Below are 25,325 nucleotides of genomic sequence, written 5' to 3'. Positions count from 1 at the left end.
ATATATCAAATAGCCTATTTCATGGCAACCTGCAGCGGTGTTTATCTCTGGCTTCCAGCACATGCAAGTTATTTAGTTTCTCTTACTGGCAGTTTTACCATTCAAAAGCCTGAAATGAACATTCGTGGAGCAGGGGTTGCAGTTAAATCCTGCCTCTGACAGGGAGCCTTTTTTCATGATGCACATCTAGTTCAAGTACATAATGTATGGAGCCCAGCACTGGCGGCCGGGATAGGATGAACGAGGAATTCCAATCAACCCTCTCCCCTTCCCTAGCACCATTTTTGCAGAAATTAGCTGCACTGTCTTCAAGAACCATTGCTGTTGGTGTGGCTATCTGTCCACGAGGGTATGCTGCCCTGACCTTGAGGACCAGTCAGTGAAGCTGATGAAGGTCTGGTCCAAGTGGTGCTTGCCCTACAGAGGCACCAGGGTTCTCTAAAACCATACAGCGTTAAACACAAGCTGATTAATACTTCTTCTTTAACCTGGATTGTTTCAGAGAGCCCTGTTAACAAACAGCCTGGTGGCCCACAAGCCCAGCAGCGCCATGAGGACAGGAAATACCATCTGCCAAAGGACAGCAGGAGCCACCTCCCTGAGCCTTCTTCAGCCAGGACAGGTCACCTGGCTAGGCTCAAGATCTAATAAATATGAAATATAAAAAGAGGTATAAAACACAACAGTGGTGTAATTTTTTTCCAAAATACCTGCCAGCAGTGAAGTGAAAGAAGCACTGACTGATAACTCCCAGCTAACCCATTGGCCCAGCTGTGTTTCGCTGTGCGACAATCTGGTACATCTGTTTGATACTATCACACCCTCTGTAAAACAGGCAGAAATTATTTTCAAACAGGTCAGCCAATTCAAAAAAAAGATAAAAATTTTACAGGACATACTGCTCCCAAGCAAATCACGTCAACCCAGTGCCAGCTAACATGCTATTACACACCTTACCAACTGTGGTAACTAAATGAAAGTGCCTTGAAAAGCTTGGATTTTCAAGTTACAAGTTAGGAAAAGATGTCAGAAAGTCTTTAAAAGCTGATTTCAGAGATAAAGTTGCCTTTGTCTCTACTGGTACCTGGAAAAGTCAGTTGGAGATTTGTGTTGCATGCATGCAAATTCTTGTAGACTCCTGAGCTGTACCTGACTTCCTCAGAGTGGCCCAAGGTCTGCTTTGTCATCAAGAGGCAATCAGTGATCAGAGCGAATGGAGTTACCAAGTAAGAAAGAAAGGCAAAAAGAAAGAGAGGAAGAAAGACCTCATGACTCCAGAGCACCATGTACCAAGGTGAATGCTCAGCAGGGTGCTGCATCCCAACATCCTCACTCGCAGAGGGAAAAGAGGTGCAATGGCAGAACCAAGCTTAGCACTTGACGTTCCCTCACTGCACTCAGGCATGGGAAGCTGTAAGGTTTCGTGGCTTAGTCACACTGCAGAAGGCCACACAAATCATTCTGAACAAATAAAAAGGTCTACAAAAATAACAGAAGATCAAGGAGAGGAGCTGAAACCTATTTGAGGGCAGCTGTGGTGGCAGCATATTTCAGGGAGCTGGAGTGGCGAGTGGGTGATTTCTGGCTTCCCTCTTCAAATATAAAGACTCAATTATCTTTGAACAGCTTGCTTTACACATGAATTGACACATTTATTTTACAATAAATAACTGAAAGTTATCTATGTTTCCTTTACTGTTAATCTACACAAAGAAATAATAAACAGAGCTTGTCTACAAAAATGCAACTACTGCAGTCCTCAGAATTCAATTAAGCTAAAATAATTAATGCTTCCACCATATTAAATTACTTTATATATTTGAGCCACTGAAGTGTTTTTTTTATTCTTTAATCTTTTTCTCCTTTTTATTTAATAAAAAAAAAGTTAGTTTTAAAGTGGGGGGGCTGGCTAGGAGGGGAGAAAAAGAGCACGATTTGCTGTTAAAATGTAATGGTCTCCTTTAGCTGACACAGCATGTAGAGTGTTTTGTGCCTTTGATTAAAATAACATTTTAAATGCTTTGAACAAACATATCTCCCCATACTTCTAAGGGATTATTTTACATATTTCTTGGTGGAATAAAGAAATTCATTCTTCCTGTCGCAGTACAGAAAGGCTAAGAATATCTTTCGTCACATATAAAGTAAAAATACTGTAGGCTGTTGCATTATTACAAAAAAAAAAAATAAAGGGAGGGGGTGGTGGGGTGGGAGAAAGCTGCCTTAGAGATTAAGTTTCCCTTTTATGAAATCGTATTTAGTCTCTTTTTTTAACAAATCTAACAACAATGCTCTACAGCCGCTCACTGGGAAATACCTTTAATGTTAAATGCAGATTCTGATTTTCTTGGCTAATGCAGAAAGCCTTTCTATTGAAATATAAATAAGGGGTTTGGTATATCCCACTAAAGCCTTTCCAGTGAATGACTTCTGTGGGTTTTTTCATGGCTACCCTCCACGGCTGTAATGTGAGGCTTTTATCCTACTATTGAAAACTATCCGCTGCCATTAAAAAAAATATGGAAGGACACTGCACCTTTTTATCTTGGAGCTGGGCTCCTAATTGAGAAAGCATTATTACTGCACTGTTTAGTGGATGTCCCTATCTCCATGCACTGCTGAGAAAATGCCAGCCAAATAATAAACCCTTTTATTTTTCTCAATTCAAAATATCTCCTACATATTTTCATTCGCTACTCAGTTTAGTCTGAAAGAGATTAGGTGCTCCAGATTGGCTTTTAAATATATATATTTTTTATGCCTTTTCCACAGGTGAACATCCCCTTCAACCCTCCCCCAGCAGATTTTCTGCATGGCAAAAGAGACAGTGATATTCATGCTGACCCCCAGAAGCTGGGATGGGACAGCATGCTCTGTGCTGTGTATAACATGACGTATTTTACTACAGACTAAACTTGGGCACAGATTAGGAAAAGATGAAATCTGGGCTGAATGACAACATAGGTCTCCTGGACCACCCTTACTAAGCACTGGGCACCCTCTGGAAGGGGCTGAGCACCATCAGCTTGCACAACAGCTATTGAAAGTGCTCAGCACCATTCAGGAGGCCTTCAGCAGACTGAAGGAGGTCTTGAGTACTTGTCTTCTGTTCCCACCAAATGGGAATCAAATCTAGCCTTAAAAGCTGCTACACCACGAGGTAGTCATCTCTGCCAAGAAATGCATTCACAACTGCAAAAGGATGAGGAAAGCTGAAAAAGGGTGGGGAAAGCTGAAAAAGGGTGGGGAAAGCTGAAAAAGGATGAGGAAAGGATGGGGTCAAGGATGTAAGCAACAGTAAACTTGCTTACAACACTACAGCACAAGCTGGCAAAGCTAATGCCCTCAAAGCTAAGAGCTACCCCAAGCCAAGATGATGGTTGCACCCAAAAAATATTCCTAGAAGACAACAAGGTAGTAAATGGGTGGCATGTGGCCTCTCGTTAAGAGGCAGATCATGTCGAGTTCAGCAGTTCCTTACTCATATGATGGCCAAGCCCATCAGAGATGGTGGGACTGACTCTGAGATCTCCAATGCTAAAAGCAGGAATCTCTAAAGCTTCAATTGTAAAGATAGGAGCCTCTCACAAGTCTTCTGGGGATCCCCTCATGGGAGCATCTCTACTACAGGCAGGATCCTGGACTGTCAAATATAATCCCATAGGACAATTCCTAGAAAATTTGGTTGGGACAGCAGTAGCAAAGACAAATTGCCACAGGTATTCTGTATGGGACACAGTAAATTTGAACAAAAAAGGCCCTTCTGAGGGAAGATCCTCCTGTGTAATATAGAGCTCCCACTCAGTAGCAGGGAACAGAGCCTTCCTTTCACTGCTGTAGAGGAACACACCACTGCAAAGGGGAGAAACGCCCTGCATACCAAAAGAAGCCCCACGCTGGGTGCTCTGCTGAACCACTATGCATCAGCTCACCCAGGTGGGTACCATCACACACCTGCCCACCTCTGACCCAGGGAGGCCCTCTGAGTCTTAACTGCACCACATACAAGAGTTTTAGAAATGCCCACAATTTGATCACCAGAGCCAGCCTGTGCTCTTGTCTCCTCATTCAAAAGCCCCATTTGGGTGTGCATGTGAATGGGGGTGCTGCCCGGCCAACTCCAGCTCTCTGAAGAGACCCAGGACAGCAGACACAGGCAGCAACGCAGACCAGGAAGCTGATGCCTACCTCACTGAAAGAAGCAAGCAAGGACTTAATGAACCCCTGCTTTAGCCTTTGCAACTAAATCTTCTTCCCACTGCGGTCAGTAGGAAGAGGATTTTTCCACTGACTTCAGTAGGGCCAGGATTTGATCCTTCCCAGTGGGACTGAATGTGACAAAGAGAACCTGATCTGGACTGAACTGAGCATCTCACCAAGGCCCCCTATCCCTCCACCACTGTTACTTGCTTAAGGACACTCCTGAAGTGATTTCTGACCCCAACTTTCTGCTTTTTCCTACATGTACAGACTGCCCCTTGGTTCTCCCAGGGGATTGAGAGGACCCTCTCTCTGGGAGCTGGCAGATAGCTATAATTAAATATGGTGGACAGCCCCCCTGAGTCCTGCGCAGCCACGGAGATCCTCCAGGACAATGGCTCTTACAAAGACCTGTTACTGAAGCCTCTGTTTCACAGTACTTTCTAGAGGGCTCTCGTTAAAAGATTACCTAGGCAGTTGATTGAGTGTAAAACATGCTGTACCTGCAATGTTCTCCTGCTTGGGGCAAATTCCTTTTGTAGGCGTGAGAAGACGGTCTTCTTCATCGGGTGTGACTTGGATCCCGATTTCCACTGGCTCTGATACTTTCCTGAGCTCGGCACGTGAGGAGGGGGGAGGGCTGCTCTTATCCATGCTCTTTTCATAGCAGGCACCACCAGTGCCATTGCACTGTTTTCTCTTGTGCTCTATAAAAACCAAGATGTCTCCCAGCGGGAAGTTCATCTGACACTGTCCACAGGTTAATAAGTCGGGGTCTGTCCCGCCTGCAGCGATGCTGATGCCACCCGGCTCCGCTATTGCCAGGCTCTCATCCTCGTCGGCGAGTGCCGGTTCCACATGGTCAGCCTCTGCTTTACATGGACAAGGAGAAAGAGGGAGGAGAGGGGTGAGGGGAGAAGAGAAAGAGATTGCTTTGAATGTTCACAGACTCTGACGGATGCATCACAAGAGGCCCAGCCTTCCTCCCCCTGCCCCAAAAAGCCACTTTTGATTAGATCTTTCTCTTATTTTTCAGCTTTTCTGCTCTCCCAGAATGATTTCAATATATTTTGCAACCAAGCCTGCCTGAAACAAAATGGAAAAGCTGACCTGGCATAGCTTTCCTGACAGCTCCTTCTCACTGCTGCCAGCGCTGCAAGGATATCAGCAAAGAGCCATTTTGCAAACGTTCGAGCCCCAAGTCACTTTCTGAAATAGTACCTCTCTTTTTATCCCACCTTCTCATTCCCACCATGTCTCCCAGCCATCTGGCCAAGGCCCCATCCAACAAAGCTTACGCACCCGAACTTTTCCTCTTATTTCAGAGAGGAGGAAAGCTCATGAGCAGGATCAGGCTCCCTGTGGCATGCAAAATTAGTATCACTATGCCCCATTGCAGAGACACCTGCACAGTTAAATGACCACCAATTAGCAAGAATTACAGCAAACTATTCACAAGAGTAAGGTAAGCAGGATACGGTCTCATGAGAAGTTAAGGGGTTTCAGAAGTGTCTACAGTGGGAAAGAGAATGAGGCACTTCTTTAACATACTGGAACATTGGCTGAGACTGAAACCTTCCACTCAATTTTCCTGATGTCCAATAACCCCGCAGTTGCTATACAGATTAATAAAAGCTTTTTGTTTAAATTTTGCCCATGGACCTCATGGATTTCATAGCATTTACCCCCAAAGACTGGAAAAGCATTTCTGAGTGACCTACATCAGTTTCTAAGAAATAAGCAGCTTCTCATTTCACAATTAATAAAACACAGTGTGTTTTTAATAGGTATTTAGAAGATAATTGTTACATTATAAAATAATTATGGATCAGAATTCCTTTCTGGGGCAAAATGCGTTTTTTGGTTTGTTTTTTCTTGTTCTGCTGTGTAACTGCCAAATCATACAAACCTTGGTCTTCGCTCAGGCAAAATTTCCACTGACTTTTGCCTAAGGCTGTTTTGCCTCTGCAATGACTATAGGATTTGGGCTGAACAAAACAGGAACTAACAGTATGTAAATCAGTGAGTGAGACCTCTAATCGAATCAGGATTAAAGGAAAAATGTTCTCCATTAGCCTGAGCAGTTTGCTTATGGATTTCCTTGGGAAAATAAATCACACAAATATCTCAAAGAAGAAGACTGAGATAAATAGATGTTATAATCCAGATCTGGGTTCTCCTCCTGGCCAAAAACAAAAGGAGTTTTGTCCTACTCTTGAGCAAAGTGAAAAACAAACAAACAAACAAAAAAAAAACAAACAAAAAAAACCCAAAAAAAAACATAGAAAAGGGACAAGAGGTAGAAGGTGAAATGTATTACCTGGAAACAAAAATGGTTGAGCCTTGAAAAAGGCCGTTTAGAAAAAGAATTGCCCCCATTTTCGCCTTCCAGAATAAATAATTGATCAGTATATCTACCAGCTGTATTGCAAGTTGTATCAGCTCATCAACAGCAAAGCAGAGAGCAGCAGCAGCACCAGTGACAGCAGAAAAGAACAGGGACCCCAGAGAAGCGCCCAAGCACAGATCATCCTGTTAGAGCAGATGATGGACATGGGAAGGCTTTGTTTTTCTAACTCACACCAAGCTTACCAAATACACAGCACAACACTCATTCTGAAAACCATTAATTACCTTTTTCCCTTAATCTAAGTTTAAAAGGAGTTTGAAGACAATTCTACGTAATTAATTCACCAATTTATGTCATGAAAAGATGCCTCCTTGCCTTAGTGAAAATGTAACCATAACCCTGCGCTGAACGGGGACTGCAGGAAAGGGAGCGGATGCCTGCGAACAGTGTCTCACGATGCAAAAGGTAATTATTTAGTGCTGTGGTTCCCTTTAATGATCTAACATTGAGCAATATTGTTTATATTGAAGAGAGCTTGCACCTTTAATTACCAATTACATATACATCATTTTAGAGCCAAAAGAAAAGGACTATGAAAAGGGTCCTTTAGAAATGTGCGTGCTATTTGTAGGAAAAATTCCTATTAAGGGGGAGCAGTGTGTCAAAATATTAAATAAAAACCCATAGAGGCACGCACAGGCATGCAGATACACACGCAGGAGATGGGACAAAGAACTGGAAAAGACAACATGAAAACAGGAACTAAACCAAGGATTGTAAGGAAAAAGGGTATCGGGGGGGAAATGCTTGTTACCAGTTTCACCTAACATTCCTGTAGAGCCTTCAGATTGAAGTGCATCTCTTAAATTACAAAGGCTGAATTTTGGCATATATATATGTACCAAATAAAAAGAAAAGCACGGATTTCAACTTCTTTATCTTTTTTATGTGAGGTTTATTATATTTTTCTGCCTGCTATTTAAATTGTGCTCTTCCAAAAACGTAGCAAAAGTGCTGCACTTGGTAAGGGTCCTGACCAGGCGCCTGTGGAAACATGAAGGAGGTTTGACCAGCTAGTGTTACAAATTCTTTCTTTTCCATTCTACACTTCATGTGAATATTATTTAAATCCACATATGCCTATTTGCTTCCACTTGCTCACTCTCTTTCCAAGGACTCTGCAGTGGCACTTTTTTTAAATAACATCTGGTTTTCCTTCATATTTTGTCAGTCGTCACATTACTAAAAATCAGCTTTTTGTTTTCTTGGTACGCTGGGCCCGCATGATCAGTAGCAATTGGGTTTCAAAATATCAAAAGACTTTTTGCTATCAACTCTATTTCTGATTTGAGCTTAATAAATCACCAAGCATGAGACCAGCCATATACCCAAGAATGCAGAAGCTGTATTATATCCCCTTATTCAGGACATGGAAAGCAGGCATAAAAGAATGAAAAACAAAATGCTGAATAGGTCTTCAAATGCATTTTATCCATGTCAATTTGCATTATTTTTTTTTTACTCAGAATTAAAAAAAAAAAAAACCCTTCCTATTGACAACTCAAGCCATTAAAAACCTGCATGCAAGTAACATTACAGGAGAGATTTAAAACCCACAAAGGAAAAGAGAAAAAAGCCTGCAAGTGCAGCCCATAACGCATAGGGTCATGCCTGGTTAATACAACAGCCAAGATCTTAGGCTGTTTAAGGAGTCCTTTAATACCAATGGGGCAATTTAGGCCAGTCTCAATCTGAAATTCTGACTCCACTTGTGTCTGTGGGTTTCAAATGAGTCGCTTCACATTATTTGAATTTAACTCTGTGGTTTTATTGTTATTTGTTGGTAGCTGGGTTTGGGGGGAGGAGGGTGTTTCCTCATGAGTATTTATTTAAAATTAATTTGTATTATTTTTAAGAAGGAGAAATCAAGCCACACAAAAAAAAGAAGGATGGAAAACATCTCATCTCCCTTACGTGGGAAAAGGAAAAAAATGCAAATGAGCTATTTCCAGCCAGGACTCGTGCTCTGGTTCTTCCAGGTGTGTTAAGGTGTGCCCGGCATTTTCCCTGCACCCAGAGATTTCTCCAAGAAGGACTGCTGTGGCATTGCCTGCCCAGGCAGAACAGCGAGTCAGGGATGGGCGATCTATGGGGGCATGAGCGACACTGTTGTTACCCGATGGTTTCATAAAATTAATGCAACCGGATGATCTGAATCATTTGCTTCTAAAAGCATTACACTTGTTGCCTGGACTCTAAGCAGCATTTCCAGGCTCTCTGGCTGCCTACCACACCAGGATACAGTGGACAAACTCCTTAATTCCATAAAGGCACTGTCACAAAACCACCAGTGCTCCTACTTCAGCATGGTGACATCATTAGAACATATGTGCCCCATGCAAACAATAATCTCATGCCCAGTATTAAAGCAAATGCACATGCTAACTACTTTCTGTCTGTCGCATGTCTCAAACTCCTACCCACTAATAGTGAAAAACACTGTGTTACTAAAAATCGTTTACAAGTCCTCAGAGGATGGGACCATGGATGCTTGTTCACAGGGTTTGGGTGAGGCTGGATCCAAGCAGCAGCAATTTATTTCCTTGATTTTTTATTGCACTGCAGAACCAAAGTAAGAAGGGATCAAAAAGTTGCCAATCTATTATCTTCCTTATTTTTCTCATCCCACAGTATCAGAACGGGGCAGAAAAAGGGGGTAGAGGGAATAGCTTGGTGCTAGGCCAAAGCGTTGCGTGTGAAACCTCCTCTCTGTTGCCGGCTTCTGCACAAATCGGTAATGGGGTGGTTAAAGGGAGCGCTGCCAGTGCTTTCACTGCAGAGGTGCTGCTGGGTACCCTGTCTGCCCCAGCACCCCACCATAGTCACTGCCTGCCCTCATGCCCACCTGAGGGGAGAAGTGTCTCTGAGACAAGCTGGGGCAGCCCAGAGTCCACTATGGGGACATGGCTCACGCTGTCCAGGCATGGGAAGCTGCCTGCAAGTGCGCCGCAGTGTGCCAAGCGCACCCTTCTCCACACGCAGTCACTGCTATCTTGAAGGCACATCCAGAAAGAGCTCAGCCTAGCTGGGGAGTGAGCACAAAGAAGTGACTTGCTCTTCAGGGTGTTGTTGGGCCAAAGCAGGCCTGAAAATGATGTCCCTTCAATCAACACCCACATGTCACATTTACTTTAACATCAACATGCTTAACGGAAATAGCTCGCATCACACGCTGTTTAGCTGGGTTATCGCTGTGATCAGTGTCAGGATCCTCACTGCACAAAGACTAACACTGCTCAAAGCGGGCAGTGCAGCTCCTCGCCATCAAAGTTTATCAATAACCTGTTTCCAGAGCCTCCTGCAGCTCCCTGCAGCTGCAAGGTGCAGAGTTGAGCTCTGCCTACATATTGGCTCAGCATCACCCTCGGCAGTTCTAGGCACTGCTTATCTGCCATCAACTTTTTATTTTTTCTGAGGATTAAAAAACAATTGTTTGTGGTATTATTTATTTTTTTCTCTAAATAGAAGTCTGAGGCTGAGTTGGCCAAAAGAACATGACGGGGAAGCCTCAGGAACAGGGGTTATGAGCTGCAGCTCTGCCTCACTTTCCGAGTGAGTCTCAGGCATGTGTAAAGTGCACAAAGGCCGAGACAACAGCAGCAAACCGCCGCCGTGCCGCGCGTGGCCCCTCTGCAGCTGCTGAGCCAAAGCCGTCCGGTCCCATCCACCACCGCAGCACGCATGCCAGTCCCGCACACCGGACAGTGGCTCAGCATGGCCCACAGCAGGAAGGGTGGAGCCCAGGGCACAACACAGCCCCCACTAGGAACCGACAGCGAGGGGACCAGGACAGAGGGGATGGGGACCCAGCAGTGCAAGGAGGGTGGGTGAAATAGCCTGCTTCACTCCAATGCCTTTGCACCCTGCACAGCTTTGAGTTAGAGGGCTTTGCTGCAATGCCTTTAATCAAACGCCTTTTGCAGGGTAGCCTGAATCTCTCAGAAAGCAGTTTAACCCTCGGTACACACCTGAGATGGAGCAAGCCCAAGCACCTCCACAAAGAGCCAACCAACACAGCAGGGTTTACAGAAAAGAAGAAGGAAAAACGACACAATGACCATGCTGGACCCAAACAGAACAAAAGCTAGGAATATCTGAGGATCAGTGTGAACCTCCAGCACTTGTCAGATGTTATTTCATCTGAAACTATGTACAGTGTTCAAGAAGGGAGTGGCGTGTCTCCCCTTAAGTAAACTATACGTTCATAAAAAATATTTACTGCTTTTGAGAGTGCAAAATGCATAGGCTCTTCTATAGACTGCAGAAGCTGTAAATCTCTGCAGATAAAAATGGGATGTGATGATGTGATATAAAAGCATTCTTTGTTCCCCAGTAAATACATTTGTTTTATTTAAAACTAAACGACAACCAAGGAGAAAAAGGAACGCTTGGTACCACAAAAAGAGAAGGAGTAGTATTTGGGTGCAGGCTTTTTACTGGCATAGAAAATGATACTGGAAGCACAGATTCTCTACCCGAGGCATGATCAAAAGGTATTTAAAAGGCATGATCAAAATTAAGTAATTAGTTTAGAACATGTATTAAATACACAACAGCTCTGTTCCTTTCTTAAATATCCTGCTCTAAAGAGGCTGTATTTCTCAGTTGTGTACGGCACACTGTTGCTTATATACAATTTTCTTAAGCCTTTTTTTACTTTCATTGAAGCATATTCATTATAACATTCAGTGAATTTATGGCTCCTTCCAGTGGCTTAGTAAAAGGGGTCATAAAAAAGTTAAGTAAACCAGTGTGCTTTTTTCCTCTCCCTTAACTTTGGATTCCTTTTTTATACTACGCTGTCTAGTGCCTAGTCTTTGGAAAGTACCTTGGGCATATTCAGCACACACACAAGTTATCAGCTGCTCCAGGAAAAAAACAAAACAAAACAAAACAAAACGGAATTTCTTACACTGAGGCAACTACACAAAAGACTTGCATATGTCAAAAACACAGAACTAAGTCCCTGTGAATGCTACACCATTAATCAAATCCCCGATCTGGTGTCACTTTTGCTAGTAAAATGATGATATTCTCCTAACCCCCTTCTACTGGCGCGTGCCTGCAACACATGAAGTGTGTCCCTCTGCTTTAATCTGTTTTCAAATAGCCTGCTTTAGGAAATTTTTATATATCCTTTCAAAAAATAAAAAAGGGGAAAAAAAAAAAGAAGCTGCTACTTAAAGCTCCGGGAAGGGTCTACAGTACGGTGCACGCACCAGCTTTTCAAGAGGGAGGGCAGACAGTGAGCAAATTTAGCTGATGTTCAGAAGCTGAACGCACAACTGCCTCTGAGGCTGTAACTGTGGGTGCCGAGGAACGGTGCACAGCCTGCCCAGATACATTTTAAGAAAGTAAATAAACATGAAAGAGGAAGATGCCGTAGTAAGTGAAGCTGAGTGAATCATGCACTTATCAATGCATGCAATTATTGATGCCTTTTCCCTCCCCCATTAAAAAGATACATATATATAAATCTGTCTACAGCCAATACGGATGCTTCATCAAGTGCTTTTATGGCATAGCTAACTTTAAAACAGGTGGTAACCCCCAGCCCCCATTTATTTCTCTGTGTGCTTTCTCTGGAGGCTGCCGAGGGGAGACCAAATTCAACTGACAACTGCAACACAACCCTGGGGAAACCAAACTGCAACAAAAAGAAGGAAATGCGCCAGCAAGGAGGCAGCAAGCCGTTTTGGGGTAGCAAGTCTCTGCATGAAGACTTTTCCACCGGGCCTTGACTTGGGGGAATGGGATGGTGGGAGGCAGAGTGTGAGCTGGATGGGCAGAGGCAACGGGGAGGAGGACAGGGGAATTGTTGCTTCTCTCGGTAAAAGTTAACAGTCGTGGAATGGAAGGAAAGCCACAGTCAGCAATGTCTGAGGTTTTGGGAAGGGAGAAGGGAAGGTTTTCCCCATCACTGGGGAACACTAGCAGCAGCAGCAGCCCGGAGAACTACTTTTCAGCTTACCCGTCTGCCAAACAAGCTGGCTGCAGTCTACATGCTTCCAACTAGCTCAGTTCAAACATTAAACGAAGTAGAGAAATCATCAGATAAATTGCTGGCCCTCTCTACCTAAGAGTGAAGGGGTTTTGTACAGCTGATGACAGCCCTGATCTTTTGTCTGACCTAATTTACTTCTCTTTCAGGTTACAATAAAATTTGCTTTCCTGTCAAGAGATAACCTCCATCCACATATTGTACCCTAAAAATAAGATGCTTGTGCCGTGTTAATAATGCCATAACTTGAATTTGTCAGGTTGGGTAAAATAAACTTCCACTGATCAAAGCTCCCCGTATGTACGCCACAGAATTGTACGTTTAGGCAAGAAAGAGTCCCACGAAAGTCCGTCCACGATGCACAAGCCAGCTGCAGCAGAGAACAGCACAAACACCACAGAGCAACCCGGGAGCTGCTCAGCAGCAACTTCTATATGACAGATGCAATTTTGTGTTTAATTCTCTAGGAAAAAGAAATAAATAAACAATGCTTGTTTTCATTTGCAGGAGCTACAGAATTTTTTGCTGTAAGGACCTGAGGCTCAAAGTACGGTAAACTATTTAATATCAGATCCCCTCGGCAGGGGTATGTGTGGCTTTCTGACAATGCCAAATTATGTCCATGTATGTCTGCTTTATTCCTGTACACACCTTCTCCTAGAACTCCAGCTTCCTCGCTCTCTGTTTCTACATCCACTGGAGTAAACGAACAGACCTCCGTGGGCTTTCCCTCACACACACGCACACAGACACTTGCTCATGTACAGGTATCATTACCCCAATCACAATCTGACAACAACAAATGGTTAATTTAGAGACTGCGTGTTGACAATAAAAAACGCTGTTAAAAACTAATTTTAATTAAAAAACTCCTGTCCGCCCTAGTCAATTAATCAGCGGCGATTTAGCTAAAAATAGATTTGTCTGGCTGGCAGCCCCTCTCAGCGAGCGTTCTATAGATCTTCGCATGAAAATCAATACTACAACTTTAGAGGGAAGCGTTCTGCAGCAGCGCCGGCGGCCTCAGCCGCGGCGGCCGGTTCCCGGGCAGAGCATCCCGGAGCCGGCGGCCGTCGGCGGGTCGGGAGCTCCCCCTAGTCGCCAGCACCCGCCACTGGCAGCCGGGACACCAGGCAGACTGCGAGGCAACTGAAAAAGCCAGCAAAGTTTATTTTGGAAAGTATTTTTCCATCAACAAAGACCACCGAGAGCAAAGCTATCCAGGTAGGAAATGTGGAAGAGAAGCGAACATCTCGTGCGAGGAGTTCTTTAAGCGAAAGGATTTGGTAGCAGCAAGCTCAGCCCTGGGAAGAGCCACCGAAGAGGTGTCAACTGAATTTGGTAACCGGTATCAATAATTTGTATGAGCACACGCTCCTTTAAGTCATAATTATTATCAAATACGCCACAACACAACCCTTTGTTCTGCAGAGAAATGCATTTTGTGCAAGACAAGGGCTCCAACCATTCCTACTAAAGGCAGCCAGGTTGCAAAATCCTAAAGACTTTTATTTCTCGGTATTTAAATAAGGCTGACAAAATATGCTCTGCATCTGCCGACCAGCAAAAAAATGCAAATTATTTCTCACTCACTGTACATCTATTTAAGCCACTGAGCACATCAACCAAAAAGGACGGAACAACCCAGATCCACAGTCCAGTCACCCTGCCCCAGTTTTTACAAAATAATTTAAAAGACCAGGAACTATGAAAATGTGCCATTTTTTATTTTTCTATCCTGTAAACCCGATACAAATATAGTCAAATGAAAGGTAACCTAGAAGTCAACAGCACACAACCCTTTTTTTTCTTTCCTGTCCTATTTAAAGCCAACACATATAATGTCTTCTAAAAGCATTCTAAGCTGCTCTGTGCACAACTATGCGGATATTATGAAAAAGTCAGCCATCTCCAAAATAATAACTTCCTCACCAATTCTCCAGTCATCACTTATATTTTCTTTGCATTAGAGTTGATTACACTGGTGTGGGGTTTTCCTGCAGGAAAAGTGCATTAATTGCACTAAAACTAAGTGCATTTTAAGAGAAGCTCCTTGAAGCAATTTACAAAACTTTGACATGCAAAAAAAAATCATAGGGTTTTTATTATTGTTTTTAATGACTGCATACAAATACAAAGCAATAAAGGAAACTATTACTCTTCTTAGAGAACCTGTTGACCAGGTACTGAAAAGCCTCCTTGGGAAACCTGGTGCTTTACCTGGAATTGTATGATTTTACTGTGCCTTTCCCTCCCAATCTTTGCTGCTGCTCTACAGAAATGTTCTTGCTTTGCCACCGTCTGCAAAACTGCTACCAGTGAGCTTTTCACATGCTCTCGCCTTTCACATTTCCTTCAAATGCAAAATGCAGGGCTAGTTTGAAAACAGATTTCTCAAGTTAAAAAAAGATCTTAAGCTTGAAAATCAGCAATTTGAATCAAACCAAAATAACGTTTCTTTGCACGGAGCAGCTCCACAGCTCAGCCTCCTCTTCTCTACATCATCACCCCTTTTGCTTTGTCCAGCCATCTAAGTGAGCTCGGCTACAAAGTTTGTTCTGCCCAACACCACTGAAGGAAGGTCCAGAGCTACTCTTTCGTCTCCATGTGTTTCCCTATGTTTGGTCCTACACATGCACCCACTGCAAGGCTGCCTGAGTAAGCCTGGTGAGGATGAACAGGCCACTTCATCTGGTAGTCTTAAAGACCACTGCACTAATGAGACGCTTCAGCTCTGGAGCACAGCTACACTGCAGCCTCCCTGCTTTCTGTGTTTGTTTGTTTCTCTTACGCTCAGGATCTAAACATTTCTCTGAACACCAAGTGCATGAAACCCAATAAACTCCAGCTGAGCAGTGTCAGAAAACCCTTCTCCCTCTCTCTCCATCTCTCTCCCAATCTCTTTCCTTGCCTGGCACAGACCTCCAATCCATCCTGAAATGTAACTCTCCTGACAGATGCCAAAAAGGGAGGCTGGGGGGCGGGGGGGGAAGCCCAAGATAAGCATGACATAAAGGCAAGATTTCTTAAAACAGTATCAATTCATCCCAGCTTTGGGGGTTTGTCTTGGGTTGGCTTTATTTTGTTGTAATGTTTCCCATTCCCTTGCCCTCTGCTTTCCAAACTCCCCTTTAGGGAGGACCGTCTCCCTGGCTGCTTTTCCCCAGGAATGACAGATACTTTCCCGAGGAGTGCGGAGATTGCAACTCCCCTACCCTCGCAGCCCAGGCTCAGCGCCTGTGCGCTGCAATGCTACTCTTCCCGGTGCCCCCGTCCCGGCCCCCGCCGCCCCTGGATACCTTCATTTTTTTCTGCCACTGTTCAGTATGCAGCCTGATTGCTCCGCCAGCTTCCTCAGGATGGAGAGAGAGATAAATGCAAGAGGGGAGGGTGGAAAGCTGCGTACCGCTCTGCTCTCCATTCCTCCCCAGCCTCCCCGCTAAACCCATTGTACACGCAGCTCCTCGGTACCTTTTAATGCTCTCCTGCCTCATTATTTACTTTCAAGTAAAGCGATCAGAAAAGGAGATGAAATTGGAAGTACAAACCTACCTGGCTCTCTTCTCCACCCCCACCCTCACCAGCAGCAAAAGCAGGGAGAAAATAAGTGTTCACCCCTTTAAACAAATTCAGACGTGTGCAACAAACCAGATTTTCCAGGCACCCCCTTTCAACACCCCACATCTCCTCACAAGTGAGACAGAAAAGAAGTGGCAGAAATCGCACAGGGGGATTTAGAGGGTTGTGGATGCTTTTTTCTTAAAAAATAATTAAAAAAATTTTAAAGTGGGGGAAATTAAGAAGCCACCAACAAAAAAGGAAACACGATTTCCAAACCGGATGGTTAAAAACAAAAATGCAATTAACGAAGGGGAGGGAATTGAGGAGGGGGGAAAGCCACCTTTTATGGTGATGCAAATCTGGCTCCAAAATAACAATGAATTAAACACACACACCCCAGAAAGAGCTGAATACCAGATGCATCTTCATTTATGTTCCACCAGCTGATGGGCTGGGAGGGGGTGGGGGGGGCGGGGGAGGAGGGGAGGAGGAGGAATGGGTTAAAAAATAAAGGCACACACAAAACAAAACAAAAAAAAGAAAAAAAGAAGAAGAAAAGAAGAAAAAGGAATGACAGAGCGAAAGAAATTGTGATTTCGGGACCCAAACCGTCCCCCCGCAACCCTCCGCTCCGGAAAGGAAAAAATCCCACAGGAGGTGGAAAAATTGTATACACATATATATATCGATTCCCAAGGAAATCTTACAAACGGAAATTTATCACCGGTAACAAAGAAAGAGAAGAGCTCGCAAGCACCAAATGCTCCTGGCAGATGGCTCCTATTCTTGGCTTTCAGGGGAGGGGAGAGAAGCCGGGGGAATATTTTATTTATTTATTTAAATTCTTTAAAATCTCAACATAAATATTCGGATCCGCTGCGGCTCAGGCTCAGCCCCGGGCTGGCTCCGTGCGCGCCGCCGCCCCCCGCAGCAACTTGCGGACTCGGTTGGTGGGGTGGGGGGTGTGCGTCCGGCCGGCCTTCCCGGCGTGGTGCGGGGCCCCATCCCGGCCTCTGCCGCCCCCAGTCCTCGCATTTGCCCCAGGCATTTTTTTACCTCCCCCTCCCCGAAACAGGTCCGATGCTACAGGAGGGAAATGGGGACCTCCTGACCTCCCACCCCCTCCCCGTGCGTCGGTGGCTGGAGAGCAGCGGGGAGCCGTGGGGGCCCCGCGCCCCGGCAGGAGACCCTCTCCTCTTCCCCCGCGGCATAAGCTCTGCGGGAGCGGCGGACCAGAGGAGCGGGGTGCCAGCGCGGGGACCTGCCTCCGACTGTGCCTGCAGGCGCTCGCCCCTCTCCCGGAGCTTTAAGGGTGGGAACGGGGAGGAGGGGGGATGCTGGAGGGGGGGAGGGGGGAGTCTCCTTCCCTCCCCCCGCTCTATCTTTCCCTTCCCTATTTTTTTTTGGGGGGGGGGGCGTGGGGGGGGGGCGGGTATGTGTGTGTTTTCATTTCACAATGGGAGCTTCGGCAAACTACAGCCTCCGCTCCTGCCCCGGCATTGGAGCCGGCGCCGCTGCCGGGCCCGCATTTCGGGCCCCCAGCCCCGTCCTCCGCCTCGGCTCTCCCTGCGGCCCCCGCCACCAACAGACGCTGCCGCCCGCCCCCGGCAGCTCTGCAGCCCTTGTCCTGCCTCTAACCCCAGCCGAGCTGATCCTGCTTCTTCCCCTCTTTGCGGGAGAGCTATCTCCCCCTCCGGCAATGCACCTGGGGCGGGCAGGGCGCAGCCTGCCCAGCTACCTGCCCCGCGGCCCCGACACGGGAGCTCGGCGCCCGCCGTTGCCTGCCCGAGCTGCACCGGCCGGCCACCTCCTTCATGTGCTTTCTGTTAAGTACCCCCCCCGGCCTCTCCGCTGCTTCCCCCCTAGCTGCCCACCTTGATCCGCCTCCCCCTCCCCGGCCCGCCTGTCACGCAGAAGCAACTTTTCCCACCGCTCCGCGCTACCTCAGGAGCAGGGAACGGGGAGCAGGGCCGGGGGCGAGCAGCAGAGCCCCGCGGGGTGGCCCGGCCCAGCCCGGAACAGCGCGCCTCGCCCCGCCGCCCCCTGTTCCCGCTCCCCGGGGGAGCCCCGCGCGACGCTCGCCCCGCCGGCAGCGCCTTCCCCGCTCCACGCCGCCTGCCTGCCCGCCTCACCTCCGCACCGCTGCAAAAACGCACAGCAAACTTCGGGCTTCTCCCCCCCTCCACCCCCAGCCCATCCCCCCTAGCCACACACCCCCCTCCCCTCTTTAATTCCCTTCTCCTCTCCCTCTCTCTGAAGTCATTTACCAGCTTTGGTTTCTCCTGGAGTCTTTCCTCCCCCCCCCCCCCCCTCCAGCTTCCTCCCCGTCCCTAATTTTGCTGCTCGATTTCGGCTCGGTCTGGTTCCAAGTTCAAACTTACGTGTGATAATCTCTCTTTGTGACAAGTGCTGCGGGTTTCCCTGCTTGCGACGGGACATTGCCCTGGCATTTACACTGGCATCGCCTGGAGAGCTGCACTGGTTTGGGGGGATGTAGTGGGGGGGCGATCCTCCTCTGTTTTTTTTTTTCCCTCTTTATTCTTCTTTATCGAATTCTTCTTCTTCTTAAAAAAAAAAAAAAAAAAAAAGAAAAAAGAGAAGAAAAAAAGAAAAAAAAAAGCGCCTCCTTTTTGTCGCTGCTGTGGTGCACTGGATGGGATCCCCTCTCAATTAAAAATCATCATCATCATCAGGTCTTTTTCGCTCTTTTTTTTTTTTTCTCTTTCACACACTGTCTTTTCTCCACTGCTTCTGCCACTTGGACTTCCAGATCTCTTCTTGAACTTAGGAGGATATGCACCGCCAGTGACACTTTTCTCCTCTTTCCAGAGTGCTTGGCAAATTGGCAAGTGCGCTTTTCCACCAGGAGGGTAAAAAAGGAAGGAAAAAATTTTAAAAAGCAAAAATCTGAAAAGCAGAAAAAAAAAAAAGTACTAGAATTGGGATTGCCCACACACACACACACCAAAAAAAAAAAAAAAAAAAAAAAAAAAAAGAAAAAAAAAAGCCAAAAAAATGTTTTTCAGAAATTGACCCTTGCTGGGTAGATATATAGAGAGAATTTTTTTTAAAAGGGGTAGCCAAAACTGTGTCTCCTCTTTCCCAGTTCAAGTGGCACTGCTCTGCCGGGGTGCTTTTGGCTTGCCAATGCTCCTGCACCACTTTGCACTCTTCCCCCCTCGCCTGGCACTGGGACTGGAAGGAAGGAAGCCCCCAGTGCAGCTGGGCTGGTGCTGGCTATTACTATTATATATTGCAATGTGAAGATGGCGGAGTCCTGGTTCTCTGGGAGCGCTCTGTCTCTCTATGGCTGGGGCTGCCTCTGTACAATGGGATAAAATTCAAGTTCAAGTGCGGACGTGACGTTTAATCTGCACTAGAGACAAAAAGACCCAGAGAGTAGGAGCACTGGGGGCGACTAGCGGTGGCTTTTTAACACTGTACCCTGCGAGAGAACAAGAAACGCCACTCGCACACACCGCGCACACCCGCGCACACACACACACACCCGCACACACACACCACGCACCGCACACACACCAAGTCGAGCCCATGCAGGGCTCGGAGCCGCTCCGGGCTTTGTGCAGCTTCGCTTTCGTGGTGCGCGGAGTGCCGGCAGCGGAGGAGAGCGGGTGGACAAGAAGCAGATCCGCATCCTCACGCACGGCCAAACTTCCACGGGCGCGGCGGGGGCTCGGCAGGGCGGGGGGCAGTGGCCGGGGTCGGGGGAGGCAGGTGCGGGCTGGAGGCTGTGGGGCGCTGCCCGCCGGTGCCGCCGCTGCGCTGCTGCTCATTGCGGCGACCGCTCTGCGCCGTCCGGGCTCGGCGCTGGGTCACGCTCCCCGCCGTCCGTGCCCGGGAGCGGCAGCTCCCAGGGGGAACTCGGGCCGCTCTTTCCTCCAGGCGCCGCCGCAGCTCCTCGGCGGCGAGCACGTCCCCCTTGCATTTATTTCGAACAGTTTTCCAACAACACAAATATCTGTGTGGGTTGAGGGAGACGGGTTTTTCTTTTTTTCTCCCTCCTCTCTCCCTACCCGAAGTGTGATGGTAACGGGACACGCGCGCACACCCGATCCGCACACGCGCTCCGACCCTCTTCTCTCCCCCCCCCCCCCCCCCCCCTTAAAATCCTGGCAGAGAGGATTTTTCCCGTGGAGAAACTAAGTCTCGGCCACGAATCGAGAGACGCCGAGTTCCCAGGGACGAAATCTCGGTGCACTTGTCCTCCTATTTCACACGCAGGTAAATGCCCACAACGGCCTGCGCTTCTAACTTGGGAGATTCTTGGAAACCAACTTTTTCTCCTCTACCTCCGCTCTCCCTGCACATCTCCTGCGATAATTTGTTTTGGGTTTTTTTTCTCTCTCTGTCTCCATCTCCCCCTACCCCGCCCCCAGACAAGGAAATTGTTCGGTGCGAACAGCTTTTCAGCACCAGGTCTGGACAGGGCGAGGGAGTTGGAAGGAGGGGGCGGGGGGGGCTTGAAGGCAGATGGAGCAGAAACCCAAGTAACCCAGCTTTCACCCGGAGCAGGCTAAGAGAGCCGCTCTTCAGTCTTGTCATTTACTTTCCACGTTAAGTGAGCATTTTTTGGTATTAAATTGCGTGAGAGCCTCTGGGGGGAAACCAGAATTCATCTCGGTGCCCTTAATCAGCTTTGAGTAGAATTTGGCTAAATAGCATCGCTCTCGCCTCCTCCAGCAAATCTGCCTTTCCCTCCCCACACCCGCCTTCCCGCTCACAGCTCGCTGCCAGACCCCGGCCTCCCGGCACCCGGTTCGGCCGCACGCCGAGGGCAGCCGGCCCCCACCCATCTCCCCGCCCGGGCGGGAGGAGCCGGGCCAGCCTCATAGTGCCCCTCTCCTCAGCCCCCTCAGTTCAACGCTCGCCTGTGTTAGCGCACGGCAAACACGTAAAAGCCATTTAACAGCGCTGAAGCTGTTCAGGTTCTTCGCACTGTGTGTTTTGGGTTGTTTAGCAGGGTCCTGCAAAGAAAAGCGAGAGTGCTAGCAGCGGGAGCTCGCCGCCGCCGGGCAGGGAAGGGCGGGCCCCGCGGCCCCGACGGGTGGCCCCGCGCCGACCCTACCGGGCAGCGTCGTACGAGCCTCTGGGGTCGAGATGCGGCGCCCTGCGGGGGGTGGAGGGAAGGGGTTCCCTTCCGTTGGCCGCCGCACCCGCGGGGAAGGAGGCCCGGGCCGGTCAGGGGGGATGGGGATTACCCTCACTCCTCTCCCTGCTTTGATCATTCCTCCCTCCCAGATTGCGAGGCCGGGAGGCTTCGCCTGGCCGCGCCTGCTGTGCAAAGCGCGGCCCGGCTCGGCGGGGCTGCGGCCCGGTCACGGCAGGGCCGTGGGGTGCAAAGTCCAGTCCGCAGCGGCTGCGGCCGTTCCTCAGCTTCCTTCGGAGCGCAGCTTATCAGGAAGTTACTGGGCATCACCAGTGTCTTCCAGTGGGCACTGAGGGCAAGAGATAAGGGCCGGCAATGATTGACCAGGCGGGCGGTTGCGGAACCCCCTCCCCTCGGGTGCGGGCAGGGCTGAGGGGGGCGAGCCCCCAACCTTCCTCCTCCTCTTCCTCCTCCGAAAATACATCCCTATAAGGGGAAAAAAAAAAATTCCAAAGTGATTTCTCAGTCTCCTCTTTCCTCCCCTGTCTGGCACTTGTGATCATTAGCACTGAAAGCTGTTAATGTCTTGTCTCACAGCTCCCCCTTTAGTCTCTCTGCTCTCCCTGTCTCGCGTTCAAAGCCAGATCAATAGCAAGCGCTCTCTAACCTTGACCTATCCCTCGACCCGCCTCCATCTACAGCTGGCCCCTCGCTTGTGTTCTCCCCCCGGCCCCGGCGCAGCCGGTGGCAGCGGCCCCCCCCCCCCGAGGGGTCGGGGTCCCCGAGGGCTGCCCCGGGAGGCGGTGGCGGCCCCGGCATCTCCCCGCTTTGTCCTGGACTGCACGGCCGTGCTCAGTACCCGCGGCCGGGAAAGGGGGCCCGTGCGTCGGCCCCTGCTCGCCCGCCGTAGGGGAACGGTACAGCCCCGGCTCCCGCCATCGGCCTGAGAATCTGGGGCCGCAGCTCCATGTAACCACAACAAAAACTCCCAAAACCCAACAACGACTTCAACAAAAAAAAGAAAAAAATCCCCAAAAGGAATAAAAATAACCAGGCAAAACGGGAGCAGAACCTGCAAGAATGAGAACAGGCTTTTAGCTAGCTTCGAAGGTGCTAAAGTCCCTTGTTTAAAATTAGGGGGGGCGAAAGCACTCTCTTGCAGAAAATAACTTCTATTAAGGTAATCATCTTTTCTGTCTTCATAATATACCAGGGATTTGAAGAGTTCTCATCCAGAAACACTGTCCTTATCATAAGGGAAATCAAGCTCATATGTTAAATATTCCATTTTATCCTATATACAACAAGGCATGCTGAGTCAAGAACTCTCTGCACATACATGTTCAGCTTCTGGGTTTTTCTTTCTTTTTTTTCTTCTCTTTTTTAAATTTTTCTATTTTTTTATTTTTAATTATACAATGTCTTCAGCTAAAATTTGGAATGGCTATAGACACATAAACAACAGTGGCTTCAGTGCAAAGAGGAAGTCAAAATATCCTCACAGGGGATAAGCTTGATGTGTCACTTGGACACATTTTGAATGCATTTCCACTTTCTCTCCATTTGCTCAAATAACTTTTCATTGGAAGAAAAATTGGAGCTGCAGATTCTGTGTGATGTGATTTTAGTTTTTTCCCAGTCTTTACTGAGAAAGCTCATGCTAAGTTAGAAGTAAATTGTTTTTGATACAGATCTGGGAGTTGGAGGGGGGGGAAAGAGAGGGAAGGAAGGGAGGAAGGAAGGAGATTTGAGACAGTCGTGCCATAAATGAGGCTGCTGTCCTCATTCTCTTTGAATCTTTAAATGTTGCTGCTTGGGAAGAGAAATAAATAATAATAAACACAGGGTGTTGATCTGATCGGCTTAGTTAGCCGCTCCACCTTGTGAAAAGACACAGAAACACAGGATCTAACCAGATCATATTTACATACATATTAATAAAGTTCCCGAGGTGGCAGTTCAGCCTTCACATACAGTGCAAGGATCTCTGTGAATTCTCATTTTAGACCCATAAAAAAAGATAAAAAGAGGTCTTTTGGGCTTCCCTAAATGTTTTTCTGCAGTGGTTTTATATCATTTCTGAAAATTACATAGTTAAGTGGCATCAAATTTCTGGGTGATATAATAACTCAAAATGTGTAATTTTTTTGTATCAAATCACTTTGCAGCCATAAACAGAGCTTCAGAACCTCAATTAGAGGAATGATTTGGTGGGGTTTTTCATTTATGACAAACAGTAAAATTGTTCTTGTTATCTATTCAAATATATATAAATTGCAACATTTATTCACTTGATTTTCTTTTCCATGACATTGGTATATTTGAGAGTGCAGTGAAATGGAGGCTTAAGAGGAAAATGTATTATCTTCTGCCCCACTCCCAAGACTTTTTTTGAGAGAGGCAAAAGCAATACAGATTTTGCTGTGTTTTCAAGACATTTGGTGTCTCCTTATTTTTGGTGGTTGTCACTTCCTGATGTTTCCAGGAGTGAAGGCAGAAAATGAAATTTTCTCATCATTTGCATTCTAAACCTTCCCTGGAGTCCCCTGCTCAGTCAATGGGCTGTGGGGTTTGGTGGGTTTGAGGTTTTTTGGTTGTGTTTTTGTGTGTGTGTTGTTTTGTGTTGAGGGCTTTTGTGTTTTGTTTTGTTTTGTATTTGTTTTTCTGCTTTTTCCTCCAGAGTCTTTCATTTTTCCAACTCTTTCCAAATGTTAAACATACCAGGTAACAGAGCAAATGCTGGGGTTCAGTTTTCTCCCACACCTTTTTTCAATTCAAATTAACAAGATCAAAAGAATATCTTTCCCCACACTCTCCCCCCCACCCAAAAAAAAAAAAAAAAAAGACTAATAATCATGGAACCAGCAAGACAGAGCACAAGAAAAACACTGATTTATATATTTATTTATTTATTAGTCAGATAAAACAAAGGATTTGGCTCTGTTTCCTTTCCTCAATGCAACTGGTACATTCCTAAAGGCAGAATTTGGTCTGTTTAAGATTCATACTTTCAGAGAGTAGAGATTCAGTTGTGTCCCACCAAAATCACTTGCAGGACTCTCAGAGACTGCAGTGAGGAAAAGACCTGCCCCTACATTTGTGACTCGAGGCTCTCTCTAAGAGTCAGAAAACAATTCTCTCCAGCACCTTCTCTCATCCGGCAAAGGGCCACCTGCATCTACATACACATGTTGACAGGCAAAGGTAGAGGGGAAAGTTAAGTAAGAGTCAAGCATCCCATCTACTAGATATGCTCTGTCTTACAATGAACGCCATTTGGGCACCCACATAACACCCCAGTGAGGACTGTTATTTACAAAAAAAAAAAAAATACTAATAAAAGAGAAAAATCGAAGAAAGAAAGGAAGATGGGCAAAATCCACTGTTGCTGGGGAGGCTTTTTTAAAAAGCTGGCATGTCTTCCCTAACAACTTCAATCCAAGGATTGTTTGTGTCTTTGGAAAACAAATGCCATCATTGCTTGGTGCAATACGCTGAGTTTTGTGGACCAGCGTAAATTGTGCTGTAAGAAAAAAATAAGAACCCTGTAAAAGCTCCTAGAAATTTAGGGGTATTTTTGTCTGAAAAGGTACTTTTAAAATTTGCTCCATTGTGGAAATTCCTAACATTGTTGAGAGAGAGACAGATATTCATGTGCGATTTGGTTTGCATGTGAAGGGGACAAAGAACCCCCTCCTCCCTCAACGGATTCTCCTCAGAACTTATACAACGTGAAATTTGGGATCCATACAGCACTCCTCTGCTTTCAAGTGCAAGTTTCAACCGATTTCTTCTCTTTCCCTTCTTAGATGATTTTAAGAGGATTTGAAATCTTTGGATTGTTTAAAATAACAAAGGGCTATAAGCTCTGAACATAGCAATGAAATCTTCTGCTTGAACTCATGACAGAAATGTTCCAGCCTGTCTCTTGAAAATCCAAATCTGAACATCAGAAGAGAACAGCACCTCATTCATTCTTGTCCTTTATTCCTCTATGTTCTTCCTACTTTATTTAAATAGGGTATATCCATAGTAACATGTTAGCA

At 46.8% G+C, this 25,325-nt stretch overlaps 1 protein-coding gene across 6 annotated transcripts in view; it reads right to left on the bottom strand.

The window, feature by feature from the left end:
- BCL11B (BCL11 transcription factor B) overlaps positions 1-18,736 on the bottom strand; it is a 92,842-nt gene extending 74,106 nt beyond the window's left edge. For 2 of the 6 annotated variants that reach the window (XM_061376402.1, XM_061376406.1), the window contains exons 1-2: positions 18,554-18,736; positions 4,704-5,072 (exon numbers count right to left, since the gene is read on the bottom strand). In XM_061376402.1, coding sequence (XP_061232386.1) covers positions 4,704-5,072; positions 18,554-18,611 — 427 coding nt within the window. In that variant the 5' untranslated portion in view covers positions 18,612-18,736. Of the gene's footprint in view, positions 1-4,703; positions 5,073-15,910; positions 16,573-18,553 lie in introns of those variants that run through there. The other 4 variants (XM_061376403.1, XM_061376407.1, XM_061376404.1 and 1 more) reach the window with 3 other exon arrangements.
- Between the last annotated feature and the right edge of the window lie 6,589 nt (positions 18,737-25,325).

This window comes from Neopsephotus bourkii, unplaced genomic scaffold (assembly GCF_033783945.1).
Source record: "Neopsephotus bourkii isolate Nb327-2 ecotype Australia unplaced genomic scaffold, CSIRO-AGI_Nbou_v1 NB_1707, whole genome shotgun sequence".
Classification (NCBI taxonomy): domain Eukaryota; kingdom Metazoa; phylum Chordata; class Aves; order Psittaciformes; family Psittacidae; genus Neopsephotus; species Neopsephotus bourkii.
This window is presented reverse-complemented; position numbering and strand designations above follow the sequence as displayed.